The sequence below is a fragment of the Crocuta crocuta genome, unplaced genomic scaffold, assembly GCF_008692635.1.
Source record: "Crocuta crocuta isolate KB4526 unplaced genomic scaffold, BGI_CrCroc_1.0 scaffold24, whole genome shotgun sequence".
NCBI lineage: Eukaryota > Metazoa > Chordata > Mammalia > Carnivora > Hyaenidae > Crocuta > Crocuta crocuta.
This window is the reverse complement of record NW_027530974.1, coordinates 2,557,062-2,572,171: the sequence shown is the minus strand read 5'-3', so window position 1 is coordinate 2,572,171 and position 15,110 is coordinate 2,557,062. Positions and strand designations below refer to the sequence as shown.

At 50.3% G+C, this 15,110-nt stretch overlaps 1 protein-coding gene across 1 annotated transcript in view; it reads left to right on the top strand.

The window, feature by feature from the left end:
• Window positions 1-6: 6 nt before the first annotated feature.
• PXDC1 (PX domain containing 1) overlaps window positions 7-15,110 on the top strand; it is a 29,065-nt gene continuing 13,961 nt past the window's right edge. Inside the window, exons 1-2 of the mRNA XM_077770033.1 lie at window positions 7-250; window positions 14,434-14,525. Coding sequence (XP_077626159.1) covers window positions 34-250; window positions 14,434-14,525 — 309 coding nt within the window. The 5' untranslated portion in view covers window positions 7-33. The remainder of the gene's footprint in view (window positions 251-14,433; window positions 14,526-15,110) is intronic.

Sequence of the window (15,110 nt, the reverse complement as noted above, 5' to 3'; positions counted from 1 at the left end):
TCGGCGGATTTTGAGGGCACCTCGCTCGTGAACATGTTCGTGCGCGGCTGCTGGGTGAACGGCATCCGCAGGCTCATCGTCAGCCGGCGCGGCGACGAGGAGGAGTTCTTCGAGATCCGCACCGAGTGGTCGGACCGCAGCGTGCTCTACCTGCACCGCAGCTTCGCAGACCTGGGCCGCCTCTGGCAGCGCCTCCGCGACGCCTTTCCCGAGGACCGGCCAGAGCTAGCGCGCGCTCCGCTGCGGCAAGGTTCGGGGGCCGTGGGCACCGGGGTGGGGCCGGGGGGGGCGCCTCGGATGGGGTCTTAGCGGGAAGTGTGTTTGCATGGTCGCTTTACAGTGCAGTGAAAGGAGGAGGGGAAGTTACTTAAACCGAGACTGAGGCTTTCCTCTCCATCCCCGGCACGGGACAGGGGACGCCTAAATCCTCCGCCCCCAAATGAAGGGCGCCCTGGGCGGCGGTGGTTGGAGGACGAGGAGTCAGCCCGTGGAGCCCTGGGCCCTCTGGGCCGAGATCCGCAACGCAGGCGTCCTGAGTGTCCCCAGGGACGAGTCCCTGACCAGTACCAGTCCAGCGGCCAGTGTTGGGATGGTCCGCAGGCCTCTGACCTCAGCCCCTGCTCCGGAGTGGCGGCCTCCCTCCNACCGTCGCCCCGCCCGGAGGGGGACGGTAGAGGGCCGGTGAAACATTTGGGAAGAGTTAACCGCAGTGTCCGGCCGGGGTTGCGTCGGGTCTGGCAGCCGCCCCTTGGAAGGCTCTGTTGGTAGGGGCTGCGCCTCCTGTCTTTTCCGGTGACGGAGGAGCCTGAGTGCGAGGTGCCACGCAGCCTTCTGTCACCCCTCCGAGGGGCCTCCCTGCTGGCGACTACTAGGGAGAGCCAGGTCCCCACCCCAGGGGTGGGTCCGACATTCGGGTTTGATTAACCGCGGCAGCCTCCTCCCCGGCCTTGTGACTGACTGCCCGGGCCCTTGGGGATTTGAGTTCTCGGAGAACTGCTGAGGCTTCCTTCTGCCAGGCTGACGCCCTGCCAGGGGCTGCACTTCGGAGGCGGTAGGAGCGGCGGCCGGTGGCGAGAGGGAGGGAAGCGCCGAGCTAGGCAAACCTAGAAGGGGGAGGGGCTGGGGGAGCAGGGCACGGGGACGACTGCGGGGTCTGAGCAGCCCTACCCGCCACCGCTTATGACCACCTGCGGCTCTGAGAATGGTCACAAGTCACCCAGAGGCCGTCCTTTCCACAGTCTTAAACAGACACNCCTGTGTTTGAAATACATGGATAATTAGCTCAGTTCTCATGACGCATCCTTTGGAAGGGCTCCCAAAGCCAGCAAGTTTGAAGGCCTTGAGCTAGACGGCCTGCCTTTCAGGCTTCTCTTTGCACCCCCGGATTCTCATACTGATTGCGGATCTGCAGATAGCTTCATATTATTTCAAGTTTTCCTCGAATTTGCTATCTGGGTGTGGATGTTGTTGTATTTTTTAATTTACCAAATGAATGCCCGAATCAGGAAAGCTTAGATGCAGGAACAGCAGTTTTTTAGTGACTTACGTCCTTGCTGGAACAAGGCTGGCCATTAACAAGAGCTGGCAGAGAGCGACCCTCCCCTCTGCACCCCCACCCCTCTCCACTCCTGCCCCAGGTCTCACTTGGTCAGGTGACACACCTCAGCTGTGTGACCCCAAGCAGGCAGATTGGCTGGAATCAGGCTCCCTGCTGTAACATAGTACTTACTATTCCTTCTTTTTTCTTTTCTTGTCTTCTTTCTCTTTTCCTTTTCCTTTTTGTTTTTTTTGTGAGAATTACAGTGCATAGTATAGCATCCAGTAATAGTCCGTCTTTCTTACCTGCTAGTTGTTACCATTACCCTCAGCATCAGCAGCTTCCGGCAAGGGTTGTAGCCAGTGGGGAGGCCCCAGGATATGGTAGTAAAAACACCTTGCCTGGAGCAGAGGGGGGTGAGTGTGAGGCGCCGGACCCGCCTTGCACACACAGCTGGGCTCTGTCCTCTGCACTCAAGCTCAGGGTCTATTCTGGGTTCCTGAAGTGTAGACACAGAGCGTGCCTCTGAAGAGCAGAGCACCTATACGTGAAGAAGGTTCAGGAAGAGAGTTATTACAGGGAGCCAAGAAGATCCAGAGGGACAGGGTATCTGCTCAAGTATCTGAATGGGACTAGAACTGGGTGTTAGCCAGGCTGCTGGTGGAGGTAGGGGTGGTGGGGGTGTCAGGACGGGGACCAGTGATTGGCTTTATACTGGAACTCTTGCCACTACCACCTGGACGAGAGTCCTGTCCAGTGGAGACCTCCTGCCAGGGCTGGGCCCGCACCCCCTGGAGGAGAGGAGATGGGGGACTGGGGCCAGAGGAAGGTGTGACCTTAATTCTTTGTTCAGATCCTACATTCTCTGCCTGGGGGCAAGCTGATACTGACCCCTCTCTCACTACTTGAGTTTTGTGGTACAATCCCAGGGAAAGCTCTTTTCCTTTCTTAGATCCTTTTAAGTCCAGGGAAATTGTTCACGGAGTAAAACACATAACAGTAATGTAAGAGAAGATTCTACGTTATTTCCATGCAGGTTTATTATTTGCATAAAAAAACATTGTCTGGATACACACACTGTAAATACAAAAGGGAACCAGGTGCATGTATTATATTGTAAATACCAGGTTTTCTCGGTGTAATTCCCCATCAGATTCCCTCACTTGAAATTTATTGAAATAGTTCTGGGCTGGGCTAGATCTGGGGTCTCTACTTTTATTAAAAAGCTTTATGAGGAAATCTGGGTTTCAGAGCTCACACTGGCAGCCGACTGGTAGCTCTTATAAATGTCTTACTAAACACCCTCATGGGGTGTGAAATCCTTGGCCCCTACTTGCATTTTTGAATCTGCATGCAATTAAAGGGATGTGGAGCCCTTTTTCTTAGTCCCCCAAGTATGGCAGTGGGGGAGAATGTTTATGTGGAGAGAATGTGCTTTTTTCTCCCTTGTGCACATGTGCTATGGTGTTCAACTCAGCCACTGTAGGCCTTGAATGTTTCACAGAGACACATGTGCAGAGATACTTAAAGTCCTGCCTGGATAGAGGCATAGTGCTCACTAACTTAACCTTCCTGGCCTTCTCTTTGGGCAGGGCTGACCACCCCATCCTTTCTTGGGGCCCAGCCTGAGAAGATGGAGACAGCTGCTTCCTATGGATATTATCTCTGGGTGACCAAGGTGTTCCTTTTGCCTTTTCTACACCTTACACCAATGGGGCTGAGTCTTTAAGCTGAATTCCCCCTGCATAATAATTGTGTGGTTAACAGTTTCCTGACCGTGGCCAAGGTTTCCTACTTACAACATCCCTTACATCTGGGAAGGTTCACATGTTAAAACATCAACATGCAGAATCTCTGATTGACCATTTGGGGCTCTGGGACTATTTTGATTTTTTTTAATAGCACCAATTTCAGGCCTTGTGAAGTCACCGAGTCACCATTGCAGCAAGAAATTCTATTTGCAAACTAGTCAGGTGATCTTTGATTCTTGAATGAAATCAACATTTTGATTTCACGTTCATCCATTCAGTGAGTATCCGCTGAGTACCTACCATGTGCCAGGCATCAGTCTGGGTGGTGGGGACATACCAGTGATCAAAAGAGACAAAAAAAAAAAGAAAAAATCCCTGCCTTCATGATTCTCATTTTCTTGTTGGGAGAACTCCAATAATAAACAAAATAAATAAATAATGTGTTAGAATGTGTAAGTATTCAGAAGAAAAAATGTAAGCAAGGAAAGGGGTTATTGACCTCTAAGAGGGAAGAGTTAACTTTCAGGAAAGGTTCTCCAAAAGTCTCAGAGGAAATGACCTTTGAGTCCAGAGCTGAAGGAAGGGAGGGAGCAAGCCGCTTTGTCAATCCCTGGGGAGAAAGCATTTCAGACAGAGGTGAGAGCAAGTGCAGAAGCCCCGAGGCCACCGTATGCCTGATGGCTTCTAGAAGTGAAGAGGTGACCATCATGGCTGGAGTAGGATGGGGGAGAGTAGGGGCAGATCTGAGGATACTCTGGCTGCTGAGAAAAACTGGCGGTGGGTGAGGGGGAGGCAGGCGATGGGGGACAGGTGTGAGGGCACCCTTCCAGGTGCCCCGGAGAAGGTGTGAGAAGTGGTCCAACACTGATGTGTCTGGAAGGGAGAGCCGTGAGATTTACTGAGGGAGCAGAGGTGGGGGGTAAAGGAGTGTCAGGGCCACACCACAGCATTCAGTGTGAGAAGTGGGATAGCCATTCACTGGAATGGGGAGCTTGCAGGAGGGCTGGGGTTGGGGCCCAGCTTGAGTGTGATATTGGAGCATTTTCTCCAAATAAAGCCCATCATTGAGGGCTGTCCCAGCATACAGGACTGCATTCATCTTAATGACAGAGGACGTTAATCTACCTGCATATCGTAGATGGTCTGTTCTTCAGTTCGAGATTTGAGGAATGGAGTTCAGACATCCAGGAGAGCACCTGAAAAGGCTGGCCACGGATCCACTTGCCCAGCTCCCGCAAGCTTGGCTGCACCCCTAGGCCTGAGCCTGCATCTTTATTCTCACGTGGACCACAGGGGTGAAAGTCTGTGCTACCCCGAAGCTAGAGGGAAGATCACTACCTGATGTGGGGACAGAGCTACTGACTTTACTTTCTTGGTGAAAGTGGCTGAAAAAAAGTCAGAGGCCACATGGGGCCTGGGCAGGAGAGCAGAGGCAGAAAGCCCACCTCTGCCCAGCCCGACGGGCCCTTTGGAGCGTGGTGCTCTGTGGTGTGGGTCTGCCCTTTGCCCCGACACAGCTCCCCAGGCCCCTTGCACTGCTTCACTTTAGGGCATCCTGCCCCTTCTGACCCTAATCAGCTTTCATTTCTCATGGGGATTTGGGGTATTTCTGATTCACAGACGTATTTTTGAATCTCTTCTATCTATAGGGTGCCTGGACTGGCATGCTTTTCCCAGCCCCAGGGCGTGCTATGCCATTGCAGTCCAGGCCGGGACCTCTGCCTCCACATAGCCTGCTCTCTGTTCTCTGCCTTCTGTTTTCTTTTCCCCAGATGTGCACCCTGTGGCCGCCTGGCTTTCGTTGTGATTTCCTTTTCTAGTGCTCCAGAGCCCTCTCCTTTCTCTTTAAGTGGTCACATGGCTGAATTTGGTTCTTGGTCCTATGATCTCTTCCCATCAGATCTCAGACTGTGCCGTGGGCCCCCGGTGACCCGACCTAACCTCTTGGCTGGAGAAGGAGCCAGCCAGAAACTTACACAGGTGGTTAGGTAGCTTGCTTCTAGGTCACGGTGACTTTCTGCCCAATTTCCAAGGAGAAACTTGGCCTGCTTCTTGAGCAGAAAGCATTGTGAACCTAATGGTGGCATCTTGGCTGCCTTTGGATTGGCCCCTGGGGACATGGGTCCCCTTCCCCTTTAAAACAAGCCTGGGCCTCCCGTGTCTCTGCTGTCTGTTTTTACAGACACTTTTCCAAATGGTGAAAGATGTTTCTGCATTGTGAAGAGTCAAGTAAAGGGAAGATTCAAAGCGCCAGTGGACGGCGACAGTACCATGCAAAGTTAGTGAAATAATGGGCATTTGACTGGGGCTCCTGGGTGGCTCAGTCTAACTTTGGCTCAGGTCATGATCTCACGGTTCGTGAGTTTGAGCCCTGCATCTGGCTCTGTGCTGACAGCTCAGAGCCTGGAGCCTGCTTCAGATTCTGTGTCTCCCTCTCTCTGCCCCATCCCTGCTCACACTCTGTCTCTGTCTCTTTCCCTCTCTTGATCTCAAAAATAAACACTTAAAAACTTTTTAAAAAGAATAGTGGGCATTTGATCAGTTTGCCACTTCTCAGTGAAGCTCCCTGTGGAGGGAGGTGCGATTCTGGAAAGTGAGGACAGGCTGGAAGTATGAACCTAGTATGCATTTTACCATTGTGGCCTCCCCAACAGATGTGGGCCATGGCCCACTCTTTGTGTGTCCTTGAGAGGGAGTGTGAGACACAGTACACTGAAGAGTGAGTCCTTATCAGGAGTTGGTTGCTGGTCCACCGAATGCACTGGAATAGCTTTTCAGTGGTGTTTGTGTTGCTTTTACTTTATTGGGTGACAGTATGCATCCATGGACACTTCTAGTTGTCATCACTGAAACTTGGACCCGGTGTCCAGGAACCAGCCGGAGAAGCTCCCCAGAGCCACTTCACCTGTATCCTCTCCTTGATCAATGGGCGGGGCAGGGGCGAAGTGGGGGTGAAGGCACCCATGCACCATCATTTCCTGGCCAAGTTGCAGCCTCCCTTAAATGGTGACAGCACAGATGTGTCACGCCTGGCGCAGACCCACGTGCGGGGATGAAGGTATTCTCTAAACAGACTCCTTCAGTCAGCCCTCCTTACCCCACCCCCTAAGTTGAGTCATGACCGTGGACAGGGCCACTCCGCTCTTTAGTCGATTTACACTGGCAAGTTTTCATATTTGTCTTAAGAACAAAACATCTTAATCACCCTTTGCAGGTACGTAACTCAGCAGGAAACATATGATGTGCAGCAGTTGGACAGAGGGTAGAGAGGGAGGAGGGAAGGAATAATGTGTGATTAAAGCTTTTACATAGTGTCTGAATCCCACCAGAATCCCCTCCTGTGTCCTGCAGGAGAAAATCCCTAAGGCCTTGCAAGACTGAGGGTCCAGCTGGGGACACAGGGTCCAGGTGGGAGGGGTCAGGGTCATAGTCTACCGTCGCCACGGAAGAGGAGCAGGCTGAGTGGCTGAAGGCATTGGCTTTGGAACCAGACGGGTGACGATTTAGACTCTGGGTCTGTCACCTGCTGCTCGCTAGGTGACTTCGGGCAAGCTGCTTGGTTCCTCAAGCCCTGGGTGTCTGACTGATGAAAGAGCAATAATGATACCCGCAGGCTGCACTGCTGGAGTGCCCAAGCAGTGACAGCCACAAAGGACCCAGCACCCTGGTGGACACAGGACAGCTGCTTTGGACTCAGCACTGTGTGTCCCTGGAGCTTCAGCCTTCCCTCACTGAGAGTCAACCAGATGAGGGAGTGCAGGTACTGGTGTCCAGCCTGCTGCCCCTGACAGCACCCTCTCCAGGTGTGGCTCTGTCCTCATGTCCCTAGGAGGCAGGGATGGTGATAGCCCCTGCCTAGGCTAAGGAGAGTCCACAAAGGGGGTCACCACCATTACCTCAGTGGGATGCTTACAGACCAAGCCTGTGGCTTTGCTGATCCAGAAACTATAGAGTTTGGTGCTGGGCGTGGGTCATGCTTGGGGACTGTGCTCCGGGGAGCAGTTTTACAGGGGGCAGATTCATGTGGAATCCTAGGGTGGGTATATGTATTAACCATAAGAAATAGAACTGCCCAGTGGGTAGAGTTGTTGGGACCAGAGCCTGCATAGGAGGCCGTGGCTCCCTGCTGCCTGCCATAGGGCAAACCCCTTAGCGCCGTTTGTAAGGCCCTGCTTGCCTCGGTCCTCCCCTTCCAGCCTCCTTTGGGCCTCTACACTTCCTGACCCCATTCCCTGACCCTTTCCTCCCTTCCCGCCTCCTATATCTGCTCACCCTTCCGGCTTCCTAGCCTGGAGAGGGTGGTCCCCCAGGTGACCCCCTACTCTTTGTGGCTAGTGTTTGCCACAGCTCTGTTCTCCTGGCTCTCAGGAAAGCTCTGGGGAGCCAGGGGTCCTGCCTGGCTTGTGGGCCACAGCACCCCCACCACCTGATAGAGTGCCTGGCACAGAGCAAGAACCAGTCAGTGCTTTAGGAAGTGTGGGTAAATATGTGCTTCCTGTTTGGCCAGCCTGGCATGGGCTAGTGTGCCCTGAATACCTTTGATGTCTGAGGACAGACTGGCTGAGTGAGTGGATCTTAAATACATGAAGTGTGAAGTTCAGGGAGGGAACTGTGCTTTTATGGGGGGAGGAAAATGAAGAGGCCCAGGAAAGGAGCAACCGGGAAAGGGCACAGTAAATACCAACACATGTAAGTCCAGCACTCACTCTTGTGTTGATAAAAGAACACGTGACTCAAGGGAGCACCTTCCAGGTACAGGAAGAAGCAGAGGAGGGAGGATCTTCTCTCAGCCCCTTCTTGGATCCTCAGGGAAGTGCTGTTTCTTCTCTGCCCCTTCTGTGTCCTCCCTCTCCTTTCTCTTACCTGCTTCTCATTCTTAGAAAGATGCGGGAGAGAAATTAATGCACATCAGGATTCCCACCTCTTACAGCAGGTCTGAGCATCACTGACCGAGGACAGTCTATAGAGGGAGGAGGGTAGGCTAGTGGCTGACAACCGTCAGCTGGGAGCTTCCCGAAATGCTGTGCAACCCCACACACAAGGGAACAAGGAGACCTGCATAGCGTAACCACGGGCTCCCAGGAATGAGAACCTCCATTGGGATGCTTCAGTACACACAGAATAACCAGCTTGGTTATGCTCTCAAGCAAATCATTTCTTACTCTTCACTTCTTGAATGTTGACTACCTACCTAGAAAACAGGCACTTAGAAGGTCAGCACTGAACATTTCCCTAGAAGAATGTTTCCCTTGTAATATTTTGCTTCTAAAATTCATATTATGCACAGCCCTTAAAGAACACCTGCCCCTTATGCTCCCAGGATAACCCTGCATTCCTCATCTCAGCCGAGGCATCTGCCTTGCTGTACAGTGTGCTGATGGACACATTTATTAAATGGAAAAGGAACTCTTTAAATGTAATTTATTATTTGAGTCCGTTTGAAAGGTCACTTTCCAGAAAATTTTCCTAGGGCTCTATTGTGAGAATCTCCTCTAAGAGACTTGTGTTCTTAGGCTAATGGGCACTTCTTAAGGTGCTTTGAAAAGGACATTCTTCCTTCCCAACTGACCCAAGAGGTCTCTTGTCTATATTTCTGGAATGATGGCAGAAGGCACTCAGGTTAGATTCTGACCCCTAGAGTCCAGCCCCTGAGGAAGCCCAGCTCAGTTTTCAGAGCTGTTCGTCCCAAAGCTTCCACTTACTGGAATAGTGGGACTTTGGACCCAGGTTTCTGAGGTTAGGAAACTGGTCTGTTTACATTAGCTCTTACTGATAAGTCTTTGTGCTGATGCCAGTATGTTCAGTGTTGGTTCCAAGAATAAGTCAGGTGTTTATGATTGCATAAAGAGGTGAATCCTGAAAATGACAGAATCACATTTTCTGTTCTCAATTTGCAATGCTAAACTAGTTTAGAAATAAAGCACTCTGGCTGCTCTAGGCTGATTTTTGGCCCCCAAATGTATGTTAAACTGGTGCACTATAATTTACATATAATCATATTATCAATCTTTTGGATTCAAATCTTTAACTGTTTTAGGCTAATCTGTTTAAAATTTCTTTCTTTGTCTTTTTAATGTTTTATTTATTTTTGAGAGAGAGACAGAGACAGAGCATGAGCAGGGGAGGGGCAGAGAAAGAGAGAGAGACATAGAATCTGAAACAGTCTCCAGGCTCTGAGCTGTCACCACAGAGCCAGACACAGGGCTTGAACTTGGGAATGGTGAGATCATGACCTAGGCTGAAGTCCGATGCTAACCAACTGAGCCACCCAGGTACCCCTGGTTAAAATTTCCACATCACAAACCGTAGATTGAAATTTTACAAATTGAGGTTATATTAGTGATTATGCTTCATCAGAAATTAGAAAAATTTCCAGGGTCTGTGAAGTTTTCTGAGTCAATTTACTAACAATTAAAATGTGCAAGTGGAAGATTATCCCTTCTGCCCTCACTGGATTAAAATCTGTGGGTTCCACAGAGTACTACCACCCCCTGCTGGCCAGTTCTGGAATAACAGTCTCATTACCAGTAGATATACATTCAGCTGTGCAAAATCACAGCCATTTGCCCGCCTGTAGCTTTTGTTATTACCATCTCAGATACTACAGTGGAGCCAAACAAGATCTCCAAAGAATTCTCATTCCATCCACAATATTTGGAATGAAAACCTAGTCTTTACATTATTGTTTTTAAACATATTTTTGAAAATAAGTTTTAAAATTGTTATTCATTGTAAACAGCTGCTATTTGGAGAAGCGTTACTATCCACTGAAAACCAAAGCTGTTGGATCACAAAGGAAGAACACAACCGATAAGGTAGAAAGCACCCCCAATGCGTAGACTTAGTCTGTTTGGGGTGGGCTCCGCTCTTGTCAGCTGCCATGGAAAAGTAATGAAATAAGCCATGTGTGGGTTCTCTTCACTACTTCACCCATCAGCGCTGTAGCATTCTGAGAATTTATAATACTTTTGGGTGTCACCAGCAGATATCTAAGGTTTCTACCAGTTATGAAACAGAAACCTGAAAGGAGCCCCAGTGTGTATGAAACAATTAGGAATTTTAAATTTTTTAAAATTGATTTATTTATTTTGAGAGAGAGAGAAAGGAAGTGAATGGGGGGAGGGGCAGAGAGCCAGGGAGAGGGAGAGTCCTAACCAGGCTCTGCATCAGTGCAGAAACCATGAGATCATGACCCAAGCCGAAACCAAGAGTCAGACGCTTAACAACAGGGCCACGCAGGAGCCCCCAACAATTAGAAATTGTAAAGTAAATATTTATTTCATTTTTACACTGTGGCCGTTTGGGGTGTATCTTCTTAAAAATATTTTCCTAACACCTTGCAGGTTCCCATCATTGGATGGGAGGCACTTTTAAAACAGTCGAGAAGGGTGATGTCCAGGGCCCAGGACAGGAGGGAAATGCAGACATCTGACCAAGCAGCCAGGAGCCACTTGGAGGGTGGCGACTCCTTCATGCCTGTGTTTGGGGTGTTGGGAGACTTGCTGTGCCAGGCTAAGAGGTGGTGGAGCTAGTATCGCTGCTGTTAGGCGGCTTTCACCACTTTCTGCTGGATGCATCATTTCATGAATCTCTGCCTTTTATTAGCTGAGGCCCCTGCTGCGCAAGAGGCCAGTGCTGATTGTCCCCGCCATGGATGCATTTCTTCAGAGAAAGGAGGATGGCACCTTGAGGGAGATGATCCAGATTGCAGGCTTGATTGTCACCAGGAAGCCCTGAGAAAGAAGCAAATGATAAAATGTGTCCCCGGCTGAAGGCCCAGAGCTTAAGAAGTAATCTTCTGTCCTCTCTGTTCTTGCAGTGGGGGATTCCAGCCTCTTCCCTCCCAGGTTAAATTTCCTCCTTTTGTTTGGAAGCATGTTCACATTTCCAAGGAGGACTGTCTGGCTGTCATTCAGAGACAAAGACAGGTCGAAGGGAGTAGTGTGGTTCCACACACCCTTACAGATAAAATCGAGCCAGACCGGCCGGTGACTCACACGCTATGCCCCTTTGCTCTGAGGTAGCTCTCCTGCGAGGCCTGTAACCTAGAGCCGGTTGGCAGGAGGCTCTGGCTGGAGTCTGGTTGAGTGTGGTGCCGAGTAGCCGGAATTAGGGTCACTGTCCCATGGGCAAGACGGAGTGCACGCTTGGAAGATAACGCATGCTTGACTTGTGTTCACTGATAGCGGACTTCTGTGCTCTCTTATGCAACTGTACACAGTCAGCAAACAGCCAACAAACACGGATGCCCCGCTTGTGTCAGGCCCTGTGCTCAGTGACATCATATAACGGTGAGATGAGCCACAGGCACGTCCTACCCTCAGGTTTGTGCGGCGGACTTGGGGAGACCCGGAGGCCCAGGAGAAGTCACAGTGCCGAGCAGCAAATACTGAGGTGGTCAGGGGGTTCTCTGGGAGCCCTGAGGCAGCTCGAAGTCCATCTTCAGGTGTGGGAAAGGCTTCGCAAAGCAGATGACATGCGCCCACCCCTGAGGGATGGGTGGGGGTTCCCGTCCAGGAGCCTGGAAGTGGGGGAAGGTCAAGAAGTTTGGGTTCGAGGTGGGCATGAGAGTATGGGAATTGCAGGGCACAGAGCTGGGCAGGTGCAGTGGGGCTGGTCACGGAGGGTCTGTGCACTGAGCCAGGATACCCATACTTTTTCCAGTATCTTCATCAGGTTCTTCATCAGGTACTTCCAGAGGCCTCTTCCGGTACTTCCTGCCTTTCTCTACTTGGTTCTGGCAAATGGAATACCCTACCAGGAAGACAGTGTTGCCAGATAAAATACAGAGCCCCAAGTTAAGTTTGAATGTCAGATAAACAGCCAATAAGTTTTCTATAGAAGTCTATCCATACTATTATATTATTCACTGTTTATCTGAAATTCCAATTTTACTAAGGTGTCCTATGTTTTATTTGTGAAATCTGGCCATCCTACAAAAAGATCAGTATAGAAAAGAATGCATTTATCTGACTAAATCTTACCCTTTGGGGTTATAGACCCAACCAGGAGCTGAACATTAATTACATTAAAGACGTAACCAAAAATATGTCCTTAAGGCAAAAATGCAAGAATCATAAACCTCTGTGCTAACTTAAGATTGTTAAATTATGATTTATATTCTATAAAATGGGTTTGAATATGTTGCACGCATTGATCATACAAGAGGCTAATCTACGAATGTACTTGTAGACTATTAAAACACAACCACTGTGTCATAAACTTGGTTGATTTAAAACTTATATTCTAGAGGTAATAAAGGTTGTCATTTAGTAATAGTTTTGATCGTCTTACGATATAAAAATGTTCAGTGGAGACGATTTATTCAGTTTTCCTCTCTTTAAACACAGTTTTGCAGTGCGTTTTGCATTGCCCTCTTTTCCCGTGTAGAATCTGCTGTCGCAAGCAGAAGATGAAAGCATTTTGGTGGCAAGGGTGGCACAGTGTGTGTGTGTGTGTGTGTGTGTGTGTGTGTGTGTGTGTGTTTCTAAGCAGGGAATTCGAGGCCTAAGGAGAAGCATCCTGAGAATCTGCCACTATTTTCTTTCTTTTCTCTGCTTCCCACAATATGCAGGGTGGTGTGGTGGGGCCTGGTAACCCAAGGAAGAGGGGAGAAGACCAGTCCCTTTCTCTGGTGACTGCTGGGATGTCATACTGGGGTGTGTGTCCGTGTGGACAGAGCCTGCAGGTCTCTCAGCAGGTGAGCCACAGCCCACCCAGCCACCCCTGGGGCTCCTGCTCCCTGAACAGCTATGGGCTGACCACCTGGGCCCACATGGCTGAGGAGGTGGGCGGGGCCAGATGGCCCCTCTGACACCCCAGGTGGCCTGTTCTTTAGGAAGTTGAAGGAACAATTCCAGCCTTGACTAAAAGTTGTCCCTGACTCAGACCGAGGTGAGGGACCCCCCTGCTACCACCCAGGCTTTCAGAAATGCCCTCACTCCTGTTTAGGGGGGGCCCTGGCTCCAAGCAATGTATGTTCTGATTGCCTTAATAATGTAGCTCAGGAAATTAATTTTATCATTTACATAGTCTCAGTCAATGACTTGCCTGGAAAACAAACATCCCTTTTGGAGCATGTGGGTGGCTTGGTTGGCTAAGCGTCCGACTCTTGGTTTTGGCTTAGGTTATGATCTCATGGTTTGTGAGGTCCAGCCCCACATGGGGCTTCACACTGTTGGCAAGGAGTCTGATTGGTATTCTCTCTCTCTCTCCCTCCCTCCCTCTCTCTCTCTCTCTCTCTCTGTCTGCCCCTCGCCCACTCACTCCATGCTCTCAAAATAAACTTAAAACAAAACAAAAAACCTTTTTCCTGCAAAGCAAAACCAAACCAGAACTGAAAAACTTAGATTCAGCAAATGACAGTAGTTCTGGGGTTCCGGCGTCTGGTTTGGTCATGACTCAGAGACAGTCATGCTGGGTCACACGAAGTATGGAGAAGAGGCCAGTGCCTGTGGGAATATCCTATCCCCCCATCCCTCGGCCCCCGATGTGTAGAAACTGAAAGGGGAAGGTTTGTGTCCTTTACTGCTCATGGGGAGAGGGAAGCACACCCCGGGTCTCCAGGCTGCCAGCTCTAGTATTTCACAAACAAAAGACTATACTTTCTAACAGCCACTTGGGACTTCTGGTAAGTGTACCCGAGAGTAGATGTTCAGATTCCTGAAAAGTGCTGTGAGTCATACCCACTTTGGGTTTTTCTGGTTAAAGATCTGATTTTTTCCCTTCCAAACCCAGCATTTAAATGACTTGCCTAACTATGGGCTCTATTTACATATGCCTTGTGGTGAGGTCAGCTGAAGCTGGGGTGGGGGGGGCGGCGGGTAGGCAGGTCCTGGGCAGCCTCCCCTGGCTGCAGCCACCACACTGGCAGGGCGCTGAGTGATCCCCAGCCTGACTTCTCCTTTTGGATGGACATTGTCCACACCGGCACACACGTAGATCATTCATTGGATCATTGAAACTCAAAATAAGGTTTAGAGGAGGCCTATTCAGGGTAGGACTAAGGAAATACTCCCAGACATCTTTTATAGAGAATGGCGGGGGGCACACTTGGCATGGGATGCCTCTTGTTCTGTGTTTAATTTAGGGGCACATTTCCTGGTCTGTTTTTTTGACTTTATGGCATTTCTGTATCGATTCTAGGGCTGGTTGCCATAAAGGATGCACACGATATAGAGACCAGGCTCAATGAAGTGGAGAAGTTGCTAAAGACCATCATAAGCATGCCCTGCAAAGTAAGTACCGTCTGGTCCGGCCTAGGGGTGAGAGGTCAGGACACTTCCGGCCAGCTGGTGGAAGTCTCAGACCATGGTGGGGGGTGGGGTGTAACCAGGGGAAAGGAAGACTTGTGTGGGGTGGTATGGCTCCGTTGTTTTCTCCTTGGGGAAGAAGCGGGACTGAGGGGCCAAGGAGGCATTGAGTAGGAAGAGATAGGGTCCTTCCATTGCGGTGGTCTTGCTTTCTTGCCTCTGCTCAGAAGCCCACTGCTCTTGCAGCGGGTGTTTTAGAAGAGGGTTGATGGGAGCCAAGAAGAGTGTTAGCAGATGAAGTTTGCAAGCTTTGCGTGGGGTCGTGAGTAAGAGCCTGGGCTTGAGTCAGGTGGTCACCACTTGACTCCCATAGTGTCCGTTTCCTCACCTGTGAACGGGGAAGGTTGACATACCACAGTTATCGTACGGTGAAGGGACGTGAGTGCAGAACACTGGCACATACCAAGTGCTCAGAAAAACTCGCCAGCGTTTCCATTAACCCCATCCCACCTGTCCCTGGGGCCTTCCATTCTTGCCACAGGGGGCGTGAAGTAAATGAAGAGCGTGCCC